At 41.4% G+C, this 14,449-nt stretch overlaps 1 protein-coding gene across 2 annotated transcripts in view; it reads left to right on the top strand.

Annotated features, from left to right (window-relative positions):
* Positions 1-10,546: 10,546 nt before the first annotated feature.
* The window catches only part of AEBP2 (AE binding protein 2), a 96,037-nt gene continuing 92,134 nt past the window's right edge, over positions 10,547-14,449 (top strand). Inside the window, exon 1 of one of the 2 annotated variants that reach the window (XM_086713953.1) lies at positions 10,547-11,364. In XM_086713953.1, the coding sequence (XP_086570079.1) occupies positions 10,697-11,364 (668 nt within the window). In that variant the 5' untranslated portion in view covers positions 10,547-10,696. The remainder of the gene's footprint in view (positions 11,365-14,449) is intronic. The other variant, XM_025930567.2, reaches the window with a different exon arrangement.

Genomic DNA, 14,449 nt, shown 5'->3' with positions numbered 1-14,449 from the left:
AGTTCATATTTTCAGAAATTTGGATGGAAAAGGGGCACCTGGGTGGCTCAGTTGGTTAAGCATCCAACTTCAGCTCAGGTCATGATCTCATGGTTCATGAGTTCGAGCCACACGTCAGTCTCTGTGCTGACCGTGCAGAGCCTGCTTCAGATCCTCTGTCCCCCTCTCTCTCTGCCCCTCCCTCACTCTCTGGCTCTCTCTCTCTCCCTCGCTCTCTCTCTCTCAAAAATAAACACTTTTAAAATAAAAAAAAATTTTGGATGAAAAAGAAAGAAATACTTTGTAAGGACTTGATCATGTTTGTAAACTGAAAAGGAGCAAGTATAGAGGGTGAGATTGAAGACATAGAAGAGGAGATGGAAGCTGATGGGTCAAGATGTAAAGGTTTATCATTTAATGACAAGTAAAGTTGTCTTTAAAAAAAAAGAGACTCTAGGGTGCCTGGGTGGCTCAGCCAGTTAAGTGTCTGACTTAGGTCATGATCTCACAGTTCCTGAGTTCAAGCCCCACGTTGGCCTCTGTGCTGACAGCTGGAGCCTGGAATCTACTTCTGATTCTGTGTCTCCCTCTCTCTCGCTTGTGCTCTCTCTCTCTCTCTCTCTCTCTCTCAAAAATAAATAAACTTAAAAAAAAAAGGAGACTCTAGAATATAGTAGCTTGGATAAAATAGACGTTTATTTCTCTACCATGTAGCAGCTTGGTCAGTGTAGACTGGCTGCCAGCTCCAGACGGTGAAGTTACTCAGGGACCTATATTCCTTCCATATGACTGCTTCCATTACTGCATGTTGAAGTTGGGTCAATGGTACAGCGCTGTTCTAGCACATGGGAAAGGAAGTCCAGAACAATTTAGGCGGAAGTTGTACATATTACCTCTGTTCACATTCTCTTGGTGAGAATTCAGTCATGGAACTAATATTAACCATTAATACTTCCATAATTCAGCTCAAAATCCTGTACTTTGGGTGGTTTATGTGATGCTATGCATGTGCCAACAATGTAAGCTTTAATTCTATAGACTCAATTAATATGCTAAGAAAAAAAAATCCCAGGTCAGTAGTCTTTAGTTAGCAGTCCATCAGAAAGGGGCATACTCCAGAATTTGCTGCCAACATGATCTTTCACTATCAAGATCTCCATAAAGCCTTGCTAAATGGCATAATGAATGTTAGAAATGGGTTTTATATTAGGGAAGCTAGTGATTTGTTAAACAGAATGATGGATGTTTGAGACAGTGAAATTAAAGTTACTCAAGGTGTAAGGATTTTATCTATGATAGTCAGGAGACTTTCCTTATGTTTGTAGGAACAGCAAGTTTTGCTATCTGGTATCTTAGGGATTCCTCATGATGCTTGTCCTAAACTGTCCTATTCTGAGCTATTTGGATTTCTGATTCTGTGATGGTAACTATAAGGGCACAGAATCCTGCCTCTGAAATGTTTTTGTATTTGTTTTGAGTGTATCTTTCATTCAACCTGTCATCAGAGCACCTACAAGGACAAAGAAATCTGCAATTTTACCTTGCTTACACAACGTGTTATATTTACAGTTCTTTGGAAACTACTCTCTACCTGAAAGGATCCAATATTTGGATTAACAAAATATTGCTTAGGTTAAATAACCGAATGTAAGGGAGCATGAAGGAGCCAAGAGCCCAAGTAGAGGGTGAGGAGAAAAAAAAGACCATATATACATATATGGTCATTTTCCCTCCTTTTTCAGGACACCTAAGAGTTTGCCACAGTAGAGTGCTTAGGCTTACATAGGGAAGGAAAAATGAGTGTGGATATAGATGATTTTATAGGTGAAGGAACAGAAAAAGGAAGACCTCAGTCCTGAGGATCTCAGATTTCTGGGAAATAAGAAACGATATTTGCCTGTTTGTTTATTTTAAATGTTTATTTATTTATTTATTTTCATTTTTTGAGAGGAGTGAAGGGCGGGGGGGGGGGGGGGGGAGAGAATCCCAAGCAGGGTCCTCACTGTCAGCACAGAGCCTGACATTGGGCTCACACACACAAACCGTGAGATCATGACCTGAGCTGAAATCAAGAGTCGGATGCTCAACTGATTGAGCCACTGAGGCACCCCTATTTATTTTATTTGTGTATTTGTGTATGTATGTAAGTATTTTTAGTAATCTCTACATCCGACAAGGGGCTTGAATTCACCAACCTGAGATCAAGAGTCACATGATCCAGGGGCACCTGGGCAGCTCAGTCAGTTGGGCGGCTGACTTCAGCTCAGGTCATGATCTCGTGGTTTGTGGGTTCGAGCCCCGCGTTGGACTCTGTGCTGGCAGCTCAGAGCCTGGAGCCTGCTTCTGATTCTGTGTCTCCCTCTCTCTCTGCCCCTCCCCCGTTCATGCTCTGTCTCTCTCTGTCTCAAAAATAAATAAACGTTAAAAAAAAATTTTTAAAAATTTTTTTTACATATTTAATTTTTTAAGAGTTTGTATGAGCAAAATTGATTCCAATCGGGCAGCGCCAAACTGGAAGTAGTTAGGAACGCTATCTAATTTGTTCATTTTACCTGCATTAATTAGGATATTGATTTGGCTGGTTTAAATTTTTTTTTTAATTTACATCCAAGTTAGGTAGCATATACTGCAATAATGATTTCAGGAATAGAATCCAGTGATCCATCCCCTACATATGACACCCAGTGCTCATCCCATCAAGTGTCCTCCTTAATGCCCCTTGCCCATTTAGCCCATCCCCCCACCTGCAAACCCTCCAGCAACCCTCGGTTTGTTCTCTATATTTAAGAGTCTCTGTTTTGTCCCCCTCCCTGTTTTTATATTTTTGCTTCCCTTCCCTTGTGTTCATTTGTTTTGTGCCTTAAATTCCACATTGGAGTTAAGTCATAAGATATTTGTCTTTCTGTGACTAATTATGCTCAGCATCATACTTTCTAGTTCCACCCATGTTGTTGCAAGGTTTTTTTTTAATTTTAATTTTTTAAAAGATATTCTGCTATTTATTTATGTATTTATTTAGAGAGAATGAGCAGAGGTGGGGGAGGGGCAGAGAGAAGGAGAGACAGAATCAAGAACTCAAGTACAATGAGATCATGACTGGAGCAGAGATCAAGAGTTGGATGCTTAACTGACTGTGCCACCCAGGTGCCCCTAATTTTTTTTTAATGTTTACTTATTTATTTTGAGAGAGTGAGAGAGAAAGGAGGGAGAGGGACAGAGGGTGAGAGAGAGAGAGAGAGAGAGAGAGAGAGAATCCCAAGGAGTCCTTGTGTTGTCACCGCAGAGCTCCATACAGGGCTCCATCTCACAAACTGTGAGATCACAACCTAGGCTGAAATAAAGAGACAGAGGCTTAACCATCTGATCCACTCAGGTGGGCCTGATTTGGCTGGTTTAGAACAGACTAACTACATAAAAAATTTCTTTCTCCCTACAAAAAATCTGAGTTATTAGTCAACGGGAGTGGATGGCACTGTAAAATGATACCCTGATTCCTTCATCCTCATCTAGGGACACAGGTCCCTTCTCTTGTGGCTCTGTTATCCTAGGCTCTGGTTCTGGTATGCGTGGTTGACGCTGGCTCATCCCCGTTCAAGTATATGCCCCAGCCCAAGGACAAGACACAACAAAAGTGTGAGAGGAGGGAGGGCAAGCAGCTTTCTGTGGGAGGATGTGATCCTTCTGCTCCTGGCTCCTTCTGCTCCTGGCTCATTAGAACTTAGTCACATGGCCAAATCTAGCTGAAAGAGATGCGGGGAGGTTAATTTTTTATTTGTATTTTCATTTTAGAGAGAGTGTGACAGAGGGAGAGAGAATCCCAAGCAGGCTCCACACTTAGTAGAGCCCTATGCAGGGATTGATCCCATGACCCTGGGATCATGACCTGAGCCCAAATCAAGAGTTGGATGCTCAACCGACTGAACCACCCAGGCACCCCACAAAACTCATTTTTTTTTAAGTTTATTTATTTATTTTGAGAGAGTGAGCCTGTGAGCACTAGTGGGAGAGGGGCAGAGAGAGAGAGAGAGAGAGATCCCAAGCAGGTTTTGTGCTGTCAGCACAGAGCTGCACTCAGGGCTTGAACTCATGAATCATGAGATCATGACCTGAGCAGAAATCAAGAGTCAGATGCTTAGCTGATTGAGCCACCCAGGTCCCACAAAACACCTTTAAAAATTAATTTGAGGGGCGCCTGGGTGGCGCAGTCGGTTAAGTGTCCGACTTCAGCCAGGTCACGATCTCGCGGTCCGTGAGTTCGAGCCCCGCGTCGGGCTCTGGGCTGATGGCTCAGAGCCTGGAGCCTGTTTCCGATTCTGTGTCTCCCTCTCTCTCTGCCCCTCCCCCGTTCATGCTCTGTCTCTCTCTGTCCCAAAAATAAATAAATGTTGAAAAAAAAAATTAAAAAAAAAATTAATTTGAGGGGCAACTGGCTGGCTCAGTCAGTAGAGCATGTGATTCTTGGTCTTGGGGTCATCAGTTCAAGCCCCACACTGGGAGTGGAGTTTACTTAAAAAAATAATAAATTGAGATAATTTACCAAAAGATGTATAAAGGGCTACAAAGTAGCTATCAAAACAAGTAACAAAATAAGGGAGAAAGGGAAGAACAAAGGGGAAAAAAGTGTATGAGTAAGGTTAGTGGTCAAAATAGATGCCATGCATACTTCAATAAAAGAAGGGGTGGGATACCTTTTTTTGTTTTTTGTTTTGGCTTGAAGCCAAGGTAATTTATCCAAACTGCTGATTTGCTTTTTTAAATATTTCACCCATTATGTATTTTGTTTAGATTTTGCCCTGTCTTCTTAGAGATTTGATGGTCTTGTAAGTTGTATGCTACAATAACTAACCCAGAAAATTCAAATTTAATAATTGAGAGCATTTTGAACATTGAAAAAAATTATTTGGTTAGCAAGTCAGATGCAAAATACAAAAGAGAGCAAGAAATGTATTTAAGTTATTCACCTTTCACATTGTGCCTACCCATTCACTGATAGCTTATAGGGAAGCATATTTAGTAAATTCCAAATGACTGACTATTCAAAATACCAGACATGCACATGATCTCCTTATTGTGGGAATTTGCCAGCCAAAAGCAGTTGTGTCTCAAAATATACTAACAAATTTTAGCTATAATCTATATATGTATACACAACTATAAAACTGAAAGAAAAAAAAAAAGAAAGAAAAATGGGGTGCCTGGGTGGCTCAGTTGGTTAAGTATCCAACTCTTGATTTGGCTCAGGCCATGATCTCATGGTTTGTGAGATCAAGTCCCAAGAGCCTGCTTGGGATTCTTTCTCTTCCTCTCTCTTTGCCACTCCCCTGCACGGGTTCTCTCTCTCTCTCTCAAAATAAATAAACTTAAAAAAAAGACTATGTTGGGGCACCTGGGTGGCTCAGTCGGTTAAGCGGCCGACTTCGGCTCAGGTCATGATCTCACGGTCCGTGAGTTCGAGCCCCGCGTCGGGCTCTGTGCTGACAGCTCGGAGCCTGGAGCCTGTTTCAGATTCTGTGTCTCCCGCTCTCTGACCCTCCCCCGTTCATGCTCTGTCTCTCTCTGTCTCAAAAGGAAATAAACGTTAAAAAAAAATTAAAAAAAAAAAAAAAAAAAAAGACTATGAAAAAACTATAATCATTATTTGGTTGTGTTTTGGTTGGATTGCAATCTACAGATTGGAAAAGCTTTCATCAGATTTCTAGTTCTTTCCAGCTTTGATCCTATCTTTCCTTCATTCGGTAAGATGTTCTATCATTTCGTGTATACTTTTTAAAAAATTTTTTTTAATGTTTATTCATTTTTGAGAGACAGAGACAGAGTGTGATTGGGGGAGGGGCGCAGAGAGAGGGAGACACAGAATTCAAGAAAGGCTCCAAGCTCCAGAGCTGTCAGCACAGAGCCCGACGGGGGACACAAACCCACAAACCCACGAGATCATGAGCTAAGCCGAAGTTGGACACTTAACTGACTGAGCCACCCAGGCACCCTCATGTATACTATCTTTAGACTCCAAGTCAATCAGAGAATGAAGTCATTATGTTGCTATTGATCTTGCTCACTATGGCAGTACCTACATGCAGAATGAGGAGGCTGTAAAGGTGCAAAATGTGTGACAGCTGCATGTTTTAGAGACATCATTTGTCGTTTTCAGAAGTATCTCACGTGTGGTGTAGCAGGAATCTCAGCTTAAATCTAAGCTGGGTCTGTTGCTGGGTTCCAGCATGTCTGGGCATGTCTGGCAAACTGGTGAGGCAGGCCTGAAAGAAACCTGCTGACATGGGGGCTGAAACTGCTTCCTAGAACAGAACTCATTTTAGTGGAAGAGAATGAGACAGAGAAGCTCTATAAGAAAGACTTAGTCATTGGATGGGGAATAATAAATGCAGCTTGGGGTGGCTGTTACTGAAATCTGTCGCCAATCCAAGGCCCATGAAAGCATGTCTGGGTGCCTAAGAGAAACAGAGCTCTGAGTAAAAACATAAAGAGCTATTTCACTGAAAACCTTCTCTGATATTGGGCACAAGCAGTCTGCCTCGGGGTTCCCCTAAAACGGGTCCACACAATCATCTCCATTTCTGCAGGCTACACTGTGGCTTTGCCTGCTTTGCCTGTGTCACAGGTCCCAGAATGGAGCCTGCAATGCCTAGAAGAGGCCCCTGGGAGAAGAATGTGTGAGTATATGAAAGACCTCGCACCCCAGAGGCTCCTGGAAAGCCAGAGGGGTCCTTACTTTGTTAGTAGGCTTGGTAGGTAGAAAAGCAGAGGAATTCAAATTACTGCTAATCCAACCCCATTAGTACTGTGGTCGATGGGTTTGAATACTATTCCTAATCAAATAGTTCTTATGCAATGGTGTATTATCTGGTAACTTCTAATATGCATAGAATCACCTATTCTCCTAGCGGGAAGAAGGGAACTATAGAAGCAGTGATTTTCAATCTGCAAAGGACCAGTATTTTTTTTTTTTTCCTTAAATTTAGTGGACTGATACTTTTGCAAAATATAGTAAAAGTGAATTACTAGAATAATAGAATAAACTGATGACATCAAAATATAAGCCCCATTTTTTTATTATTAGATTCAGTAGGCATAAAATTACTCTGTCAAGTGGTTATAGAAGTTTCCAGAAGCTAATTTCAGTACTTATCTAGCTACAGACCAGTAACAAATAGTTTATGGAGGTGCACTGGTCGGTAGACAGTGCTTCTGGTGGTCCTATCCACCCACCTCTCACCTGATGCCGCCGGAAGGAAATCCATCATCCACAAGTCTGGCCTCTAGCCACACACTTCAGTGAGTGGGATAATGACACTTTAACATTGTGGTTATGTAGGAGAGTGGCCCTGTTCTAAGGAGATACATGCAGAGTAATGATCTGCAACTAAACCCAGATGGAGAGAGAAAAGGAGAGGGGGTAGAGGTAGGGGTTAGAAGAGAGGAAGGGGGAGGGGTAAAGTGGAGGGGTAAAGAAGAGAGAAGAAGGGGCACCTGGGTGGCTCAGTTGGTTAAGTGTCCAACTCTTGATTTTGGCTGAGGTCATGATCTCCTGGTTTGTGAGTTTGAGTCCCCTATTGGGCTCTGCACTGACAGTATGGAGCCTGCTTGGGATGCTCTGCCTCCCTCTCTCTCAGCCTGTCCCTTGCTCTCTCTCCAAATTAAATAAATAAATTTTAAAAGAGAGAGAGAGAGGAGGAGGGACTGAGAGACAGAGGAACACAGGCTGTGCTAAAGTGGCAAAATGTTAATAATTGATGAATCTATACAAATGTATAGTGGTTTATTATTTAATTCTTTGAAATTTTCAGAAAATTTGTAATTAAAAAAAAAAAAGTCTCTGGGGATGGGTGGGACCTGAACTTTAGCCAGTTCCAAGATAGCTCATTGTATTCTCCAAGTCCAACAAATACTGCAGCTAATGCATTCACTTGTCGCTTTGATACCTGCCATTTCCACATGTTGAATCCCCATTCACTTTCACTCTCTTCACACTTTTCTTCTTATTCCCTATGCATTAGCCACCGTTACAAATAACTTCAATCATATCAGCACATCTTGAAAAAACAAATCCCAGTGTATGTTGTCTTCCAAAGTCAATTTGTTTGTTCAAGATTTTATGCAATCTAATCTTAAAGTCTTTTTTAGTTTTCTAGATTGCTTTCTCATGGTTGATTAACACTGTCCAGAATAAATTTTTATGTGTTTCCATGTTTTTATTTCTCAGTCCTAGAATTCCCCCTCACATAGAATTCTATTCGTCACTCTTCAAGATTCAGCTCAAATTAATTAAACTTACATGTAGTTATATATGTTACTATACAAATTTGTTCAAATCCTACATCCTTTATGAAGTTTTCCTTGATTAGCTCAGCTAAATGTTAACCCTAATTTCCAGGGTTTAGTACAGTGCCTGGCACATACACTTAGTATACACTCTTCAGTTAAACTCTCTGATAGTACTTAATTTACAATATAGGATAGGACATTCCTTGTCTTTCTCAAAGAGTGGCTTTGAGGCTGAAATGTTTGAGGTTAGGATTTTGCATTGTATGTGTGTCTCAAGGTATTTGTAAACCATAATGACCCATACTATTATTTAAAAATTTTTTGCTTTCCCTTGAGGCAACATATGGAACATATAATAGCTATCCAAAGGCCTAAGGCAGCAGATACAAAACTGGAGTACTCATGGTCTATGAAGACTTTTCAAGATGTGTATGAGTAGGAGACTACTGTTTTAACATAATCAGTTCTCAGATCCTCACTTCTCTCAGGTGGCTGTCTCTAAAAGTGATCTGCCTGAAAGTATGCCCCTGGGGTCAGAGTGTAAAATTCTTTCCAGCCTTCCTTATCCCAACCGCCCCTCCCCGACTTTAAAAAAAGAAAGGCATAATTCTTCCCCATCCCAAATTTTACCTAGGTGCAATACCCTGGGGCAGGGTGGGGATGGGGGAGCAAAAAATCTCTAGGACATCAGAAAAGGAACAATTGACTGGTAAATGAGAATGGGTAACACATCCTTTACAAGTCTCCTGGTTTCAGGTTACTTGCTTTCAACAAAGTTTATAAACTAATAAGAGCTGTCAGCTGACCATTTTTGTTAGGGGTACCTGGGTGGCTCAGTCGGTTAGTCTCTGACTGGCTTAGGTCATGACCTCTAGGCTCAGGAGTTCAAACCCCACATCAGTTACTCTGCTGTCAGCACAGAGCCTGTTTCAGATCCTCTGTCCCCCTCTCTCTGTCCCTCCCCTGCCTGTGCTCTCTCAGAAATAAATAAAACATTTAATAAAAAATGAAAGTACTTTTTGTTAGCTCTTTATGTGATTTTTTTTTTTTTTTTTTTTTTTTTTTGGTATATAACTTGGAAAGGGTTCAAAGATTCGAGTGGCATTACTAAAAACTCCATTCATTTTCATCCACTCATTTTTGGAAACAAGTTTCTTCAATGCATGCATCCATGGAATTGAAAACTTGGAATAGAATTGATGCTGAACTTGTTCTCATTCTAGTAATTACTCATCCACCAATAAAATAGACTAGTTGGAACTAGGAGTTCCATCTCTGTAAGATGCATTTCCAACAAAATTTAACTTTTGTGTTTAATACTTACATACATGTAAGTATTTAAAATATGTGTTTTGATCAATTGAAATAATAAGATTTAGGATTTTATAACAGGAAATTAAAAAACCCTTAAATTTCAATTTATTTCATTTTATTACAAGGAAATATAAGATGATCAATACAATAGTTCAAATAGGACATTCATTATTAGTATAAAATTCTGAAGGGGATGCCGAATATAAAAGAGTTCCAGAAGATAAAGGAAGGATGGAAATTAACCAAGTAGAAAAGAAATTGTATTTTAAAAAGTGGATATTGGTGGATATTAAGTCCCTGCAGTATTTAGAGTTCATTGGCTACATTTAAAAGTGTGACAGTTATAAAATATTTATAACAAGCTGAAGAAAAATGTATATTTATTTTTAAACTATATTAAGGATGTACAAAATTGTTTTACAGGACTCCTGAGCTAACAAGTTTGAAGATCTTGAACATAAGACACATTAGCTCTGATACTGATTTAACCATTTCTTGGGGTATTCAAACGAAGGTTGGACCAAAACCTGTGGCTGCCCGTATGGATTTAGTACTTTGCATTGTATTACTTATTTTTATCCATTTTAAAGATCTCTCCTCGTAGATTACAAGCTCTCAGAAGCCCAGGGCTCATTGCCTGGCTCACTGCCGGTACCCAGGGGCACTCCCCAAACATCCCCGGAATGAATGACTTTATCGTGAGAACTCAGACGGCTGTTAAAATCCCCGGCTAGCACTCAAGCTTTCGTTCTGCGTGTCCTGGCGGCTGCGAGGAAGGGGAAGGCGTGGGAAGGCCCCAAAGAAACTCTGAGGACTCGGCGGATCCGGGCGGGTACACGGGTGGGGGCGCGGGCGCGGAATCCGCGGCCCGGGGGAGGTGCTACCTCGTGCCGCCGCGCAGGCGCGCAACCGTCTCCGCGTGAATGCGCGCAGTCGCGCGCCTGTCCCCGCGCGGGCTCCGTAGCGCGTGTGTAGGCTGACGCAGCTCGCGGGCCCTCCTCCTGCTCTGCAGCGGCGTCGGCGGAGTTTTGGGCGTTTGGGAGGGGGCGAGGGAGGTAGAGTCGGGAGAGGGAGGCGGCGGCGGCGGCGGCGGGGAGGAGGAGGAGGAGGAGCAGGCGCCGCCATGGCCGCCGCTATCACCGACATGGCCGACCTGGAGGAGCTCTCTCGTCTGAGCCCTCTGCCCCCCGGCAGCCCTGGCCCGGCGGCGCGGGGCCGGGCTGAGCCCCCCGAGGAGGAGGAGGAAGAAGAGGAGGAGGAAGAGGAGGCCGAGGCCGAGGCGGTGGCTGTGCTGCTGTTGAACGGCGGCGGCGGCGGTGGGGGCGGCGGCGGTGGCGGCGGAGTGGGGGGCGGCGAGGCGGAGACGATGTCGGAGCCGAGCCCCGAGAGCGCCAGCCAGGCCGGGGAGGACGAGGACGAAGAAGAGGACGAGGAGGAGGAGGACGAGAGCAGCAGCAGCGGCGGGGGCGAGGAGGAGAGTAGCGCCGAGAGCTTGGTGGGCAGCAGCGGCGGGAGCAGCAGCGACGAGACGCGCTCGCTCAGCCCCGGCGCCGCCAGCAGCAGCAGCGGGGATGGGGACGGCAAGGAGGGCCTGGAGGAACCCAAGGGACCGCGGGGCAGCCAGGGCGGCGGCGGGGGCGGCAGCAGTAGCAGCAGCGTCGTCTCTAGTGGCGGCGATGAGGGCTACGGGACCGGGGGTGGCGGAAGCAGCGCGACCTCCGGGGGCCGGCGAGGCAGCTTGGAGATGTCGTCGGATGGGGAACCCCTGAGCCGCATGGACTCGGAGGACAGGTCAGTGCACTGAAGCGTTTTCCCTTCCCTTCCTCCTTTTGCACTCATGGGCCCCTCAGAGGGGGCCGAGGGGACTTTTTGCTGATATCTCCCCTTTCCCCAAATCTTCAGCCCTTCCCCCAGGTTCTCAACTCGCAAATCTCTCCTGGTCGCCGCGCCCCTCTCGCTGCGGATAGCCGCTTCCAACTCTCAAACCATTTCCCCCCAACTCTCCTTTCCCCGCCCTCTTTCCCCTCGGCTCTACACTCTTTACGAACGTAAGGACAGCTCTAACTCAGAAACAATCCTCAAAGTAGGCCCAGATCCTCTGGCAGGGCTTAAGAGGGCCTTGATGTACACACCTCAGTACACAAGGTTAGCTTCATCCAACCGTGTTCGCGAACACTTGTCAGAACTATAATTGACAAGTGTTTTCCAACATGGCTGGTCTCGCCTGGATTTAACAGAACTTCCTTGTTCGGGGAGGAGACCCCAACTATCACTTTTCGCTACTTAATAGGGAAAAGACTAGTCTTTTATATTTAATCAGTGCTTCTTAAATTCCTCATGTGTGGTCATTAATATGATCTCCAAACTGATTTTAGTAGCTTCTATTTGTGATCAAATCTGGGAGAAAGTTTAAAACAAGTATAAATTATTGTAGAAAAGAATAATGAGCTGATATCCTTTAAAGTAATTTTACAGAATCAAAGAGTTGGAATCATAATAAAATACAGTCTGGAAGGAAACACTCTATTAGTGTGTGGTTTATAATCTTTATATAGTAGTGCTTTAACATGGATGTCATGATTTTAGAGGATAATATTTAAAGTCATGTATTGGAGAGCTCGCTGAAGAATAACATTTTTTTAAAGCTTGTGAGAAATAACGTGGATACCAACAAAAATAAGCTTCATTTTTTCAAGACATTAAAATTTATTAGTATGTTTCAGTTGTTGTTATTACTTTTGATCACTTTGGAAACTAATTGGTTTTTAATGTACTTTTTTAAGCACAGAGAACCATGTCATGTATGTTCTGCTTCTAAAGTATACTAGCATGTATTTTGACCATCTAGTATTTTGATGAACAGTAGAATTTTTAACAATCCATATTGATTTGGCTTGAAAAGCTTTATTCTAAAGTTCTAGAAATTCTGATTGGTAACTGATAAAAAGACCATTTTGGTTCATATTTAATATTATAAGGAATACCAAGCTTTAAATATTATGAAAATACAGCTTTAGATACAGCTAGTGAGGAAAACATCTTGGATGGGCTAAAATAGACTACAAAAATTGTACTAAACTACATAGGCATGGCAGGAAGGAGAATGTCTTCAAGACCACTAAAAATTGATGAGAACCACACAATGAAGTATATGTTATTAATCATTTTATTATATCCTCTTTCATTGGTACCAGTAGACGTTTGAAAGTTGATATTAGTTTATACAGTTAGCATCTACCATAGTTCTTCCATTTATCTAGAGTGCGGACACACACACACACACACTTAGTACTGCACAATTTAAATATCTCCGCCTCATTCGCACAACTCTGGTGCAAGATAGGTATTATTTTGACTTCCATTTAACAGGGGAAGAAGCAAGTTGAGTGTCTTACTCAAAACAGTAAGTATAGAATGCAAGTGGTAGAGCTGGATCTGAATAAAGTACATTATCAAGTCCCCTGCTATTTCCATTTCACAAGAGTAAAAATACTTCACCTTAAATAGCAAGGTGTATGTGTCAGGATTTTTTTTTTCTTCATCTTGTTTTTTTTTTTTTTTTTTTTTTAAATATCTGTCTACTACATCCCTTTAGGGGATGATGGTTGGTCAAGTAGTATCTCAGGAAGTGGAGTTTTGACTTCATATTTGTAAGGTATACACCGGAATATCTAATTTTACATCATATTTCAGAGTAAGGAGTAAGAGATATTAGAGCCACAAGTCCAAATAAGGTTCAGACCTGATAATCAAACATACTTGGTTTTCTTAATGCTTGAACATAAGAGACTACAAAATATCGTAATCATTTTACTGTTTCAAGGTAATAAATTTATCACTTGTATGAAAAAGCTTTACTGGTGAAGCTGGTTATGGTGGTCTTGATAATCTTAATTCTGAAATGACCCCTTGTTGCCGTTTAAGTTTTTTTTTTTAAGAGTCCTTTTAAATTTGGGAAGGAATCATAGTTCTTATGAACTGTCCTGCAGATTACACTAATCTATGTGGATTTTATAAATTGATTTCATGGTAGGAGGTGTATATTTTTGTAACCGATGGAAAGATATTGTGGTTTTAAAGTGCTTTTAAAAAACTTGAGGCATTCCTATCAAAATGATTTTATCATTAGAATTTACTGTTTCTTTTAGAATGCCATTCAGTTTTTCTCACTTTGAAATGAGATCATGCTTTTGAGTTTATCTAGCATACTTTAGAATTTGTTGAAATATCTTAAATATTTTTGACTGTAAGTGCTTCTTTTTAAGAAACATTTAGATATAAAGACTTAGATATGAAAGCTCATGATCCAAAGTGTCAGTCTACAAGTGTGTACTCTAAGTGTTGTGTGGTGAAAAGTGACTAATTTATAAAATGAATAAATGACACTTGGTACAAAAACATTGGTTATTTTCCCTGTGAGAAAGTTATTCAAAACCAGAGTAAGTGTGTTATTAGTGTGTTTATTTTGATAAAGTTAGAAAAAGAAATGTAATTTCTTTTCTTTGGAGGAATATTGAGCTGTGCAAGACCATTAAAAACTAGTTTCTCTTTTACTTTGAACCTAAGCTTAAGTACTTTTTAAAAAATTACCACTTAAAAATTATAACCTTTTGGGTTACTTTAGAGGCTAATTAATGTTTAAATAGAATTTTAGAATTTAAAATGTCTCTGAAATTTTTTTAGTTGACAAATTTTAGCTATTGAGTCAGATTATACATTGAAAATATTCTTACCTTCTTATCTGTATAAGTGAACTGATAATAACTTTTTTGTGCTTGTCTTTTTGTATATATGTCTCTATATATATATTTTCTTTCTTTTTTTTTTTTTTAAACGTTTATTTATTTTTGGGACAGAGAGAGACAGAGCATGAACG

This window comes from Puma concolor, chromosome B4 (assembly GCF_028749965.1).
Source record: "Puma concolor isolate L17-30 chromosome B4, mPumCon1.1.hap2, whole genome shotgun sequence".
Taxonomy (NCBI): Eukaryota; Metazoa; Chordata; class Mammalia; order Carnivora; family Felidae; genus Puma; species Puma concolor.
This window is presented reverse-complemented; position numbering and strand designations above follow the sequence as displayed.